Source organism: Acanthaster planci, linkage group LG14 (genome assembly GCF_054643075.1).
Source record: "Acanthaster planci isolate LZ-2023a linkage group LG14, COTS_SCS, whole genome shotgun sequence".
In the NCBI taxonomy this organism is placed as follows: Eukaryota; Metazoa; Echinodermata; class Asteroidea; order Valvatida; family Acanthasteridae; genus Acanthaster; species Acanthaster planci.
In genome coordinates this window covers 6209776-6224863 of record NC_141790.1, presented here as the reverse complement: position 1 = coordinate 6224863, position 15088 = coordinate 6209776, and the positions used below count along the sequence as shown (strand labels likewise).

Below are 15088 nucleotides of genomic sequence, written 5' to 3'. Positions count from 1 at the left end.
CTCGTAACAGTCCTCGCAACTGTCCAAGGCATTTGAATTTCTGCAATCGTATGAATTAAAACAAGCCACGCAATTTATACATCTAACGCAATCGTCGCTGGTGGAGCAGTCCTTACATCTGACGCAGTCTTGGCATTCATGACAATTGTGGCATTCTTTGCAATCGATGCATTTGCGTAAACTTTTGGAATTTAAACAACGAAAGCAATCGTACGAATCTATCAAGTCGATCGAATTTCTCGTGTCTTTGCAAAAATAACAATTCACGTTTGTAGTTTTATCTACCCTTTATTTTTATGTAGTGTTTGTTATTGTTTGTTTATTTATTTTTTATCATTTTTTATGACGGGCAAGTCTCGACTTGTTTGTGAGTGATTGCCAGTCACGAGTTGTTTACAGCTGGGGTCAAAAGTTCAAGGTCAGTGAAGTGGAAATCCCCGGCGCTAGTCACGAGTTGTTTACAGCGAGCGAGCGAGCGGTGCCGGGGTCAAAAGGTGAGTGGGAATCCCCGGTGAGTGCGATGGGTGAAAGGGGGTGAAAAGGGCGTGTGGTCCAGAACTGTCCCTCTCCTACTACTTCACTCTCAGATTTTGGTTTATTGGAGATCTCCACTTTGCTCATGAAAAGACCAGTCGATTTAGCCAATCTTCCCCTAGCCTAGGGCTCCCAACCCTGCTGGTACAATTTAGCAAATCCACAGGACCATTCCAGGCCCTGAACCTGAAGACTACAAAGTTGTCTAGAAGTTTTGGGAAAGATCCAAGGTTCTGGTGCGAACGACCAATTTACACGTATATTCATGGGCACAGGAGCTTAACTGATTGCAGCTTAATCCCTCTATTAATCGATCTGGACTATCAAATATTTACCATTTGCATTTATCTATAACTCACATAGCCAAGACATTAACATTTTATAAATGAATGCATCATTAATCCTGGCACTATCTCTCGTATCGTGCCCGCATAGCGTGTCCAACACAAGATTACTACACGGCAACGTACCGAGCGATTCATGGATAACATGAATAGCGCCCTCATGCGACTACAGCACTTAACAATTAGCAAACACCACATTTATAAAAAGCCCAAATTAAAAACTAGCAAAACTTTAAAAGAACTAAACGTTCAATTGACGCATGACCAAGCGAGGGTTATTGTCAAGTTGCAGTGACCCAAACAAATTATACTAACGCTTCTCTTTAGTTACAATAAATTTTTATTGATAAAAGCACATTAACTAATAATTACAATTCCCTGGCGCTGAAAGTTTAACAAACACCAAATATCTTTCTTGAGTAAAACGAAAATCACACTACAACCCACTAGCTGTTGGTGACTCTTTACTCTTGTGACACACTAGATTTGTCTTTGACACTTTACTTTCTTGTGACACACAAGAATAATACAACTTCGAATAAATTGGTACATAATTGTTTTACTCTAAAGGTACACTGAAAAGACACTTCTGTGACACTTTACTTTCTTGTGACGCTCTAGAACTCCTCAGTTTTCCAAGTACAACCTCAACTTATTAATGGGTATGTTAATACACAGCACGTTTTACAAACAGATCAATTCAAATAATTAGCTTTCAAATTTTCAACTGGGTTCGTGGGTCTAGTCTTGACTGACTTGATAGTTCGCCACCCTGGCTGTGGTTCCCGGTCTAGCACTGTCCCGCAGGACTGCGATTGCTGAATCCGTTTGAGGTTCTAGGCCTGGCTCTTGAGGTTCGCTGCCTGACTCACGTCCCTCTGCCTAGCCCACACAAGTCTGTGTCGACAAGGCGTAGATCGAGATCTAACAATTCGAACAGGAGTGTTCCCTTCCCGCTAAAACCCCAGGATTGATACTGCAGAGTTTAAAACAGATCATAATTTCCCACGAAATAAATATTTGATTCGATAATGTACACAAGTGATGCGAAAACCATAAATAGGTAAATAGTTGCAAGGTCTTAGAGCTGAAATCTATTCTCTAAATAAAATAGAAAAATTAAATTTATCAAAAGGTTGTAACTCACGGTTTGCAGCGTGTTTCTCCAAAATTATGGTCACCAGCTCACCAGCAGGGTTTGGGACCTACAAGCCCCAGCAAGTTGGCAATGCTGCAGTTTGCTACACGGTTGATAGCTCGCTAAAGCTTGCTCTCCACACAAAAGTGGGAAGATACCAGAGTCTGAGTACTCTGAGTCACTTCTAGATGCAGCCACACACAAGTCAGTGTGTCCGGTGTGCTGAAGATGGAGGAGTGACACCCACATATACACCCAAGTGTGTATTTGCCTGCAACTGGGGACCCCCTATTGTTCCTCTTTTGTTTGTACTTTAACTTTTTAGAAGACCACCCATATGTTTTGTACACAGTTGTAAATCGGGGACCTTCTGTCAATCGGGGACCTTATTGTCCTCTATTGTTCAAGGTCCCCAATCGAATGCAGAAACAAACTCCTATACACTCCTTATAATACTGTAGCGAGCACGGCTGGAACATGCGCTGCGCGCGTGATCACCCCTTGTTTACCGCGGGTTGCCATGCAACTGGCGCGCGAACTGGTCGTGGTGCGGCGCGAAATAAGCTGTGTAAGACACTCCCTGGCTGGCTCTCGACGAAGCAAGACTGCTCTCACGTCTGTGTCCGACCTACACCGCCGCCCCCACATTGGCTGAGAAAGTTGTAAGTTCCCAAGAAACAGAGACGCAATAAATCATTCAAACCCGTAGAATTGTGTGTTGGTAATTATTTCTTCAGTTATACGTGCCATCTCTGTCCTGTCTGTCTACAATCTGCACCGTACCTAATCCAATGAAACCTTAGGCCGCGTCGAGCACGTTACACTGGCGGCAGCGGCGGGATTGTGTCCCCATGTCCTTGCATGATTGACAGAATTTACCTGAACAATTACCTCAGAAAGCAGCAGTGGTGTTTACCGAGCCCTGGTAGGGAACAACGGGTGGCCTTTGAGCGGAAGACGGCAGTGGTGTATACCGAGCCGTGACGACGTACATGTAACTTGGGTTGCTTGTCCAGTAAAACGCGGTAGTGGTGCATACCGAACCGCTGTGTGTACATGTGTGTGTGTGGCTTAGGAGTCACACGCTGGACCACGCTAACTGCCCGGAACCAACTAACCGGAGCTGACCGTCCGGAGGCGACCGCCCGGAGCCGACCAAACGGAGCCAACCGCCCGGTTTGCTTTTTTTTAGCCGGATTAAAGCCCAATAGTCATAGTGCAAAATACACGGGTTGAAGATTCATACACTGTATAATAAAGTCGGTCACAAATAAACCAATTATGGAAGGACACAGTGGGCAGGGACTGGCTACTAGGCATTCAACTATGAGCAATGCAGACCTTTACAGTGTCCTTGAGCAGGAATATGAGAGGGTTTCACGAGAAATTGAATTACTTTCCCAGAGTCTGAAAGACGCGTTGAGTAGTCCCCCAACAAGTAGAAAACAAGAACAAAAACCGGTTGCACGGGAACGAGGGACAAATGTGAACGCGTTCCCTTGGGAGGAAACTGTGCTCTCGAGGGGCCCACCGGGGCACCCGTACCCCTCTTTCAGAAATGCAATGGCAGGTTCTGGTATTAGCATGGGCTCTGTTTAGGACGAAGTGATACTGAGTTAACCAGAAGGGAACCCCCGACTGGTAACCAAACAGACCCCCGAATACAACACGTGGCAGGACTCGGGTGTGGGTATTGTGGGAAGTTTGGGCGTAACTGGAGAACCTCTGTTCTTCGAAAACAGAAGCCGATGGGGGCCAGCTGGGTCGGTCCAATCGGGGCACCAGGAAATGTTGAAAGCCTGCAAGCGACTGTAGGGTCCACTCTCACTTCCTCTGCGAACCAGTTAAACCCCAAGGAAAATAGGCCCTCAGTTTGCAGGACAAATGAGGACAGAACGAGTTCTACTGACCAGGCCAGTGGCTTGCCACGGGTAGAGGTGGTGGGTCGGAACCCACGAGGATGGTCAAAGGAAGTTCCTTTTGCGACCCCTCCTACAGAAACTTTCTGGCCTGGACAGAAGCTGAATGGGAGAAATTTTGACCTGCCGGCGACACTACCCGACCAGCCCAGCACATTCGATAATTGGCAGAGGAAGGGTGAAGGCGGAGAGACTGATTTGCCTCAGATCCAAGGTTACACGCCACCAGTCGACACAAAAGGCACTATCCGCCCACCAATTAGCCAAACGCTAGGATTATCGCCCATCATGTCAGCAGCCCCTGGCCACACTAGGGACCAAGAGAAGACAACTGGACAAACCAAACCCCCGGTACTATCAACCCCTAAAAGTGAAAAGGCGACGGGGGAGGTTAAGCTGGAAAAGAGCCACTCGGCAAAGGAAAGACCAATCATCAAACCGGACCGCTACGATGGTAAGGCACCATGGAAGCCTTACCTTAAGCACTTTGAGATGTGTGCTGCAATAAACGGATGGGACGACAAGGCAAAATGCCAGTACCTTGCTGTGCTGTTAACAGGGTCAGCACAACAGACGCTGAGTAGTCTGCAGGCTGAAGCAAAGGATTACAAGCGGCTTGTGAAGTCTTTAGAGTCCCGCTTTGACCCCTTAGGCAGGAAGGAACTTCACCGAGCGCAGCTCCGGAATCGACGACGGAAACCGTCAGAAAGCCTGGTGGAGATGGCAGAGGAAGTTCGACAGCTCGTGGAGAAAGTTTACGCCGACTTACCGGAGGATAGCCGCGACAGAATGGGACGAGACCACTTTCTGGATGCGCTCCTCGACAGTGAAATACGCACGAGAATCATCCAGATGAGAACCAGTTCGCTTGATGAAGCCGTGGCAGCTGCTGTGGAACTGGAGGCACTGTACAAAGCCGAGAAGGAACGTCGATCTGCAGATGTTAGAAAGGTCAGAAGTGCCACTGTAGAAGCAGTTCAGGCTGAAAAACCAACCAGCGAAGCCAATGCTGCAGCAACGGATATACAGCGGCAACTCACAGATGTCATGGAACAACTGAAGAGACTAGGAAAACAAGTAGACGACACCAAGAAGGCCGCTTAGAACAATCGAAGGAAATCTACTAAGAAGGGCGTCCAATGCTTCCGGTGTCAGCGGTTTGGTCATATTAAAGCAGAATGCCCAGAATCAGGACCAAAGGGAGCTCAGGAGAATGGTCAAGGACAAACCGCAAAGGACAATAAGGGGGCATCGGGCAAACCACAGAACCAGGAAAACCAGTAGGAGCTGTTCCTGAGGGCCAAGGGACAGCAGAAAAGGAGGGGCCCAATTTTGAAATGCAAGCTGAGAATGTTGCTGCTGTGGTCGGGAAAGGACTGCACTTAGATGTTGTTGTTAATGGAGTTAGTACCGACGCATTGGTGGACACGGGGGCTACAGTGTCTCTCTTGTCAGAAAAGATTGTCCGGAAATGGTCTGAGGAGAATCAAGCCATGGTGACAGCCACTGATATTAAGGTTCAGCTGGCGGATGGCAAGTCTTGCCCTGTTGCTGGCGAAGTAGAAGCTGAGTTACAGTTGGCAGGAAACTGTGTAAAGCATCGGTTCATTGTAGCTTCGCTTGGAAGTGATGTGCTACTGGGATTGGACTTCATGAAGAATGAGCAATGTGTGATAGATATCACAAACAGATGTCTCGAGTGGGGAGGAATTATGCTGCCTCTAAGGGAGACGGCTGACAGACAGCAAACCTGTCGGGTGACTGTTTTGGAAACAGTCGTAGTGCCTCCTGGGACAGAAATGCTTGTTGCGGGAAGTCTTGAATCTAGTGGCATAACTGTTTCCTGCAGGATAGTTGAAGCATCTGAAACGCTTGCCAACAAGAGTAACGTAATGGTAGCACCAATAGTAGTGAGCACTAATACCGATACCATACCCCTCCGCCTGCTCAATCCGGGAGGGGAACGAGTAGTCCTTTATAAAGGAACCACAGCAGCCACGTTCAATGTAATAGAAGCTATTGGCCCCTCTCTCACCACAGAAGACAGCCCCTTAGAACAAGCGGGAGCTGTTAGAACGGCTGTCCAGGGGGAGAATGAAACTCTAGAATGCTCGAACAACTCCACTGTGCCCGAACACCTGCAAGACCTATACGAGCGGTCCTCCAAACTACTCAGCCAGCAGGAAAGTCACCAGTTGAAGGGTCTCCTTGTAAAATTTCCGGATCAGTTTGCTAAACATGAAGGCGACCTCGGGCGGACCGACCTAGCTAGACACTGGATAGAGACCGGAAATGCAGCTCCCATAAAACAAAGACCAAGGCGCTTACCAATTCATCAGAAAGAAGTTGCCGATACTGAGATAGAATCCGTGTTGAAAAGGGGAATCATCACACCTGCTACGGGGCCTTGGGCCGCACCCGTTGTCCCGGTCCGGAAAAAGAATGGGAAGGTGCGGTTCTGCGTCGATTACCGGCGGCTGAACGCCATAACAAGGAAGGACGCATATCCCCTTCCTCGCATAGATAAGACAATCGACATGTTGTCTGGGTCCAGGTTCTTCTCTACTTTCGATCTTGCTTCGGGATATTGGCAGGTGCCAATTGACCCTGACCATAAGGAAAAGACGGCCTTTGCCACCCCCTGCGGATTGTATCAGTTCGAAGTTATGCCCTTCGGACTGTGCAATGCGCCTTCCACATTCGAGCGCCTAATGGACCGTGTGCTCCAAGGGTTGCAGTGGCAAATGTGCCTCGTGTACCTAGATGACATAATTGTCTACAGCAGATCATTTCAGGAACACATGGAGCGCCTAGAGCTGATACTGGCGAGAATAAGGGAGGCTGGACTCAAGCTTCAACCTAAGAAGTGCCAACTGTTTCAGACAGAAGTCTCATACCTTGGGCACATTGTCTCAGCTGACGGGGTGAGGACAGACCCAGCCAAGATCCAGCAAGTGAAAGACTGGCCTGTTCTGACATCAGTTCGGGAGGTGCGAAGCTTCTTGGGACTAGCGTCTTATTATAGGCGTTTTGTGCCGGGGTTTGCTGAGTTGGCAAGGCCCTTACATAAGCTCACCGAGGCTGGAAGGCCATTCCACTGGAGTGAAGAATGCGAACGAGCATTTGAAGATCTCAAAGCGAGACTTGTTTCCTCGTCAATTCTGGCCTACCCCTCGGCCGTGGACCAATTCATCTTGGACACTGAAGCAAGCGACTTTGGGATAGGAGCTGTACTGTCCCAACAACAGGACGGTGCCGAGCGGGTAGTTGCCAATGCAAGTAGGTCCCTGACGAAAGCTGAAAGAAATTACTGTGTAACCAGAAAAGAGATGCTTGCAGTCGTCCATTTCGTCAGATATTTCAGACCATATTTGTATGGCCGCAGGTTCAAGCTGCGTACTGACCACGGGGCTCTCAAGTGGCTGTTCCGAGATCCAGTTGGCCAAGTGGCCAGATGGCTGCAGTTATTGGCGGAGTTTGATTTCGAAATTGAACACCGTCCGGGACGCTGTCACACCAACGCTGACGCAATGTCCAGGATTCCCTGTAACCAGTGCCATTATGCCGACAGCTCAGAGGATGAGATAAAGGCTCAAGTGGCCGCGATGGAGTCAACCGGCACTACCCAGGGTTGTGTGGTGAAGACACGTGAGTCAGGGCTTGCAAATGCAGAAGCTAGCTGTCAGGCAGTTAGTGCAAAGCAGGCTAACTGGGTGGAAGGTGTGACGAGGACAGAGATACGCGAGCGACAGAGGAAAGACCCAGTTCTGGGCAAAGTGATTCATTGGCTAGAGGCGGCAGGTGTCCGGCCAGTATGGGAGCAGGTTTCATCAGAGGGGACAGCACTTAAAACACTTTGGGGAGCCTGGAAGCATTTGCATCTCAGGGACGGGGTGTTGTATCGCAGGTGAGAGGACGATACTGGAAGTGAGGTTCGGTACCTGCTCGTTGTCCCCAGTGCCATGCAAGGGGAAGTTCTCCACCTGCTGCGTAATTCCCCCACGGGAGGACACCTTGGAATCACAAAGTTATACGAGAAGGTCAGATCCCGGTTCTATTGGCCGAAGATGCGAGGCTCAGTGCGAGATTGGGCTCGGGAATGCCTCGAATGTGCCAAACAAAAGGCTCCAAGTAAGACACCAGTGGCACCACTCAAACAACAGATCTTTGGGGTTCCCTTGGAGAGGATGGCAATTGACATTACAGGCGCATTCCCCGTGTCTACCGCTGGTAATCGCTACATTATTGTGATTACCGACTATTTCACAAAATGGACCGAGGCCTATCCGGTAGCTTCAGTCAATGCAGAAGTGGTCGCAGACGTTCTTGTCAATCAATTCATCAGTCGGTTTGGAACGCCAAGGCTTCTCCACAGCGACCAAGGCAGGCAGTTTGAAAGTGAGTTGTTTCAGGAAACATGTCGGCTTCTTGGGATCGACAAGACGAGGACAACCCCCTACCACCCGCAAAGTGACGGGCAAGTAGAAAGGTTTAATAGGACGCTCAAAGTTATGCTGTCGTCGTACACGTCTGAAAACCAGAGAGACTGGGATCTCCACGTGCCCGCCATTATGATGGCCTATCGAGCATCGCCCCATGAAAGCACAGGGACGTCACCAAACTTTATGATGTTTGAACGCGAAGTGGAGCTCCCGATTGACGTCATTTGCGGCTCCGTCTTGCCTGGGGAGTCGGTAGCAGCGCCAGATTATGTAGCTGACTTAGCACAGAGGCTGGAAATGGCCCATGAGATGGCAAGGAAGCATCTCAAGAAAGCTGCGTCCTACCAACGTCGACACTATGACCATAAAGTGACGAATGAGGACTATAGCGTTGGTGCGGCAGTCATGATGAGGGTTCACGCACGGCGGGTGGGAGTGTCCCCAAAACTGCAACCGAAGTTTGATGGTCCCTACCTTATCACAAAAGTCCTTAGCGATGTCGTGGTTAGGGTGCAGAAGGGTCCAAGGCATAAACCGAAAATGGTCCATACAAACTTGCTAAAACCATTCCATGGCGAAGTGGACCGCTCCTGGTTCCATCGAGAGACAAACTCAACCTCCGCCGAGCCGATGCAAGAATCCGACGAGTCCTTGTTAATGAGCGACCAGGACGTGCAAGAGTCCCATAACGAGAAAACCGACACAGAGGAAGGGACAGTTGAAGCCAGCCCGGATGAGGGTTGAAATGACGATAGTACCAGACAGTCCAGGTCAGACAGTCCAGACAGTCCAGGTCCCTCAGCGTCCGTTACAGAACCACCATCAGACCAGGAACAAGCCTCTCCGCCAAGTGCCAACAGTAACGATCAACCAGTTTCCGTGAAGAGGAGGCAAAGGCCTTCCGATAGATTTGGCGATTGGTGTTTGTAATGCTCACATTTTCCCTGTTACGTTTTGTTCTGTTGACTACAGGCTAAGTATGGACCGAAGCCGAAGCCGTTTCCCAATGGACCGAAGGAGCCCCGGAAAGTGCAACCAATGCGCAGAGTGCAGAAAGGAGTTCTCATCTCAGTCAAGCCTACGACGCCACATAGATGAGCAGCATCGGCGCAAGGACAAGTTGAGCTGCCCCTACTGCTCCCATTCCTTCGTGAGGAAGCACGACCTGGACCGTCAATGGCAGTCCATACATGGTGGCATCCAGAGGGCAAGTCAGCCAGTTGTAATTGAGGACCAGCCCGATCCTGAGGTACCGCGAACCCCTGGCCGGAGTATCGACATGGTGAGTCTTGAACCTGGCAGTGTGGAGCGGAGAATTGTAAGAGATTTCCATTCCCCGCCGCCGGTACAGCGCCAGAAGTCTGTGATGCCTCCAGTGGTACCCGTCCAGTCTGCCATCATCCCTTTGGCTACCAGTGGGTCTCGCCGTCCTGCCATGAAGGATGCTAGCGTCCAGACGGATCTTACCAAGGGCTCGAGAGTGGTGGAGCGCACCGTGAAGGAGGTTCTGGAGGGCGACTGGAAGGTGGCACTTCGGCTGATCTCGGAGCGCTTTATAACAGATCCTTAATGAAATGCCTTAAAAGAGTGTGAAGTTCACATTTGTTAAGTTAAACCCAGAAGTTTTGCAACTAGAACCGTTTTATTTTTATCGAGTGTTGTTAGTTTTGTTTTAAAGATAAAAGCTAAAGAAAAAAAAGGGGGTGAAGGAACCCCTATTGATCAACTTGGTTTGTTAATTTTGATCAGAGAAAGATCCGATTGAATTTATTTCTTGCCTTGAAGTAAAGCAACCTTTAAATGTTCCTTTTGTTTGATTTCTTTTCTAAGCAATTGATTCCAATCAGGTTTATGAAGCCGTTCCTCATAAAATTTGAAGTTCTTGAAATGTTCTTGCCAGCGTTAAAAAAAAAATTTTGATCGTTAGAGGTTGAAGCTTCTTGCGAAGAAATCTTGCACTTTCTTACTTAATGATTTCTCACGACCGGACAAAAAAAAAGCCTTTGGTTTTCATCAAAGTGGAGATGTGAGGACACATCTTTTGTAAGGAGAGGGTGGTGTAGCGAGCACGGCTGGAACATGCGCTGCGCGCGTGATCACCCCTTGTTAACCGCGGGTTGCCATGCAACTGGCGCGCGAACTGGTCGTGGTGCGGCGCGAAATAAGCTGTGTAAAACACTCTCTGGCTGGCTCTCGACGAAGCAAGACTGCTCTCACGTCCGTGTCCGACCTACACCGCCGCCCCCAAATTGGCTGAGAAAGTTGTAAGTTCCCAAGAAACAGAGACGCAATAAATCATTCAAACCCGTAGAATTGTGTGTTGGTAATTATTTCTTCAGTTATACGTGCCATCTCTGTCCTGTCTGTCTACAATCTGCACCGTACCTAATCCAGTGAAACCTTAGGCCGCGTCGAGCACGTTACAATACACACAAGCACACACACTCACTCACTGATCAAACCGAAAAGAACCCCACCCCACCAAAGAATGTCTACTCCTATCCTGAAGCATTCGCCTTTTGAATATTTGGAAAAGAACTATTTGCATAATTCCTGCACAGGACCGATTTTTTAATGTGAATGCTCGGACGCTGTCATATGAGTATCAGCTGAATTCACTGCACAGAGCCGACTTTTTTTCACCCATTGCACCAAGGTGATCGTTTTGAGGTCACTTCCGTTATAACCACAAAAATGTGACACCCCCAACACAATGAAACCACTCAGACAGCTGTCTACAGCTCAGAGACACATAAGAGAGACCGACCATTGATATAAGACAGGCCCAGGCTTTCCCACGCTTTCCAAGGCTTGCCCAGGCACTTTCTTTGTCAATAAACCCTTATCAGCACGTGGTTTAGATATTTACATACAATCCCCATGGACGTGGCTGGAGGCGGGCTCTGGAAAAGAGTGAAGCAGCTCAGGGGAAGTCCCCATGTTAAAGGTGACTAAACTAGGCTGTTCAGCATCTACAGAGATGCAAATTAACAGGAGGTTTTTGCATTTGGCCGAACTTTTTTTAATTACGTAATTACAAAAAAGGAGATCATCATAGTAGCCATTCTGATCTGCTCAAGGATAAGCTACTCTCACAGTAAGGTGTACAAGGAATGCCTCAATAAAAAAAGGATAAAATCAGGGTAAATAACGAACTTACTGTTACAGTTATAGAATACAAATTAAAGAAAGTTTTAGCGGGCAAGATCTCTAGAGGTCAACCACTCAAGGCTTTAATTGCCGCCTGCTACCAAGACATAACTGGTTCACCTGCGGAAACTGTAAAATACCTGTTTCAAGTCTCAGATAAACACGGGGAAAACGCCGTCGAAAAGTTTAAACTTTCAGAGCAAGATTTTTAAAAACCCGTTTATACTAAAATGGAGACTCACACTTTTTATTTAACCAAAAGCGAGCAGACGTTTAAATTGAAAGATGTCATTAAAAACATTAAAGGCGACAAGTTTGAAGCTGGGTATGTTGACGTGACTAACGTTACTGAAATTGAGTGGGAGACCAGCTTGGATGGTAGACCCGCCAATAGAGGAAGTGAAACGAGCCAAGACACGATACAAAGGATTAAAAATGAGTTTTTTGGAGGCGATTGAACAAGGTACACTTGATACAGAAATTGAAGAACAAAACCAAAGGATAAAAAATGTAAATCAACACTTAAAGGATTTATCGATACAAATTGATCAAGAAAGTTACGAGCCAACCAAACAAGCTTTACGCCGGCAATTATCTGAATTACATCAATCAATAAATGATGAACTGGAAGGCAAACGATTAGCTTTAGAAGAACTGTCCTCTACCGAAGTAAACAACGAACCCAGAAGATTGAGAAACACTGAATTAGACAAACAAGGGACTTTATCTCACGGGATTAAGAGTACCCGTACTTGATAGACTTCATCCTCAAGGCTCATTTCAATCGCTACCGGAGGGTGAAAGAGGAACCATTGTGCTATTTCCAGGTTATTACGGCATAGATTGGTTTGACTTCTTGTTAAGTTCGATCCCGGGTGTATTTTTCAAAGTTCACTCAGATTCTAAGAGGGTAACATCGGCCATCGAGACCCCAACCTCAAGTTGAGGCTAAATAGAGAGGTGTCTAATTTGTTAAACTTATCCAAAATCAAACTTTTACCCAACGTCATTTTAAACCCCTTAAAATTTGCGTTTATTCATTGGGAAAAGTTGAAAACCCATGACAACTTTTATAACGGACAGTCTCTGGACTTGTTGGACGTGATACCTACTGGGCCCTATAACTCGACATTGCTTGTGGCAGTAAGACGCCTAAAAAGGTAATTGACAGAAACATCGGCAAGTTGACTTTTTCTTTAAAAGACAAGCGAGGGGAGCTAGTACACAACAAAGGCACTGGAATTTTAATTGAATTAGAAGTTTTTTAAAACGCGTATATTATAAAAAGATGACGACTAACGTATATCCAGATGTGACTAAGCACCTAGAATTAAACTCTGCCGAACAGGCGGAAACTAAAGTCTACAGGCTCAGAAAGATCGAAGAAATCAAATCTCAAATCAAAAGAGAACGTGACGCGCGCGAATCTAGCTACAAAAAGATTAAACGAATACTAACTGCACTCGGTTACGTGGAATACGGCGTAGAAGCACTGGGCACTACTTCGGCAGCCGTCGGAATTCCCGTTCTTTTGGGCAGCGTGTCGGCACCCGAGGGACTAGTGATGGAAGGCATTGCTATCTGTGCGTTTGGTGCCTACACTTTGCTAAAGTACGCAAGCCGCCGGCTATCCCACAAAACTAAAAAAACACGATCAAATTAGAATGCTGGCAGACGCTAAATTAACCACCATCAAGGAATACGTTTCTCACGCGATCGAAGACGGTGACATTTCACAAGAAGAATTTGTACTAATTTTATCCGAACTGAAAAAATTTAACGAGATGGAAAAAAAATCAGATCAAACACGAACACCAAACGGCAAGAAGCTAAAACGTTCAGTAAAGAAGAATTTCAACGACAAGTGCAAGCAAGAGCAGAAGCACTAGCCAACGAAAGGGTGGCCGTTTAAAAAAAAAAGACCTTATGAAAAAACTTGGCGAAGAACTTTAACCAAGTCTCTCCAATACCAAAAACAACTTGAAGAACCACCACCCACGTACCAAAAAGAAGTGAAACTCACGGCGCCTCCTTTTAAAACGCGTATAAAATAAATGGGAGCCAACTTTAGTCAATTATTAATTGTAGTCAATAAAGATAACTGGTTTTCAGCCGAGTTTCCAAATTTGACCCACGCGTATAAATTACCCAAAGTCACTACGGACGAAGCCGTTCCTCGCTGGGTTACAGAGCCGATATCATTTTTATCAAAATCAATTTAATTTCGCGGTGTATTGCGCAACGACGGCATGTGGAGTGGGTTTTGACTTGTTATCCGATCCCAATCCGTACGTCTCGGCTTTATTTAATTTTCACGTATATTATACCGTGAGAAAAATATTTTACGACTGCGTGATGCCCATTCTGAGTGACGTCATATTTGACGCATTGTACAATAATTACGATCATCGGAAATTTACAGACACGTGCCTTCTATACGGAGTCGATCCGAGTAAATCGTATAAACAAACGCCACACTAATTATCAAACGGATTAGGAACTTCTTTTTATTATGACAACGGTTACATACCTGTCCCTAATAAAAATTATGACGCACACGACTTACACGTCACCAATGGCAAATACGCGGGATCTACTTACATGGGCTTTGGTCAGGCTAAACCGCCTAAAAGCTCGGGTCACTTGAGTACTTATACGGTAAACCGGATCTCACAGTCGAACGCGGTCACTCTGGCCTGGTGGGATTTTATTCCTAAAAAGTCTTATTTGACAGACGCGGAAGTCACAAATGTAAACAAGTCTATTAGGGCTTACGTATACGCGTTATTTGGAGCCCAGGCACAAACAAAGACGAGCGTTTTAGCCCCTGGGACCGGATTAGACGCGCCAAGGCAGTTTATTACCTTAGTGGAATCTCTAATAAAATCGGAGCCCGATCTCAAACAATCGATAAACCAATTCCAAGATTCGTTGCAATACACAAAAACGCCACTAAATTTCGTAGTCGCCCCTGGGTTATACCTGATACCTACCGATATGGATTTACGTATCGGTACGTTTGAAGGTTACAGCAATAATTTACAAATCGCGACTAAAGATATTGCAGATGGGTTACGTTCCTAGTTTAAATGAGGCGCCGATTTAACCAGCGATTTTGACGATCAAGTACCAGAAAAGAACCTAGTCCAACAATTTTACCGAATCCGAATGTCAAGTCAATTTCAACACCCAGTCCAGAATGTAATCCGTTAAACATACACAACTTTAACTATAGGAGCAATTGCCGTCAGTGTACTAGGTTTTATGCTGTACAAAGTTGTAATTTAAAAAAGTTAAAGGCATAAAAAAGCCCGTTCTAATTAGAGCGAGTTAAAACTATTATAAACGAATTTACGTTTTTTGTACAAAAGTTTAAGTTGCATAACCCACCGCTAAAAACAAAGTCCAGACGTGATCTGCGATCCAACCGACCGCTTTACTCGCCAAGTTGAAAAGCCAACTTAAATGGCTACCAATGACACCGGGTAATGCTTCCAAGCTTTCAACCCGAGTTTCTTCAACACATTTGCTAAATTTTGTAGTTGTCTTTTAATCCAATCG

General features: G+C 46.6%; 1 protein-coding gene across 1 annotated transcript; it reads left to right on the top strand.

Moving 5' to 3' along the window:
• Positions 1–2608: 2608 nt before the first annotated feature.
• Positions 2609–10722, top strand: LOC147796788 (uncharacterized). The gene is made up of 2 exons (XM_087145988.1): positions 2609–2678; positions 9350–10722. Exon 2 carries the CDS (start codon positions 9357–9359, stop codon positions 9945–9947), a length of 591 nt encoding a protein of 196 aa, XP_087002114.1. The 5' UTR covers positions 2609–2678; positions 9350–9356; the 3' UTR covers positions 9948–10722.
• The last annotated feature ends 4366 nt before the right edge of the window (positions 10723–15088 follow it).

Bases quoted from the DNA above. Each gene is read 5' to 3' on its own strand.
- LOC147796788 (XM_087145988.1), top strand. From the start codon at position 9,357: ATGGACCGAAGCCGAAGCCGTTTCCCAATGGACCGAAGGAGCCCCGGA.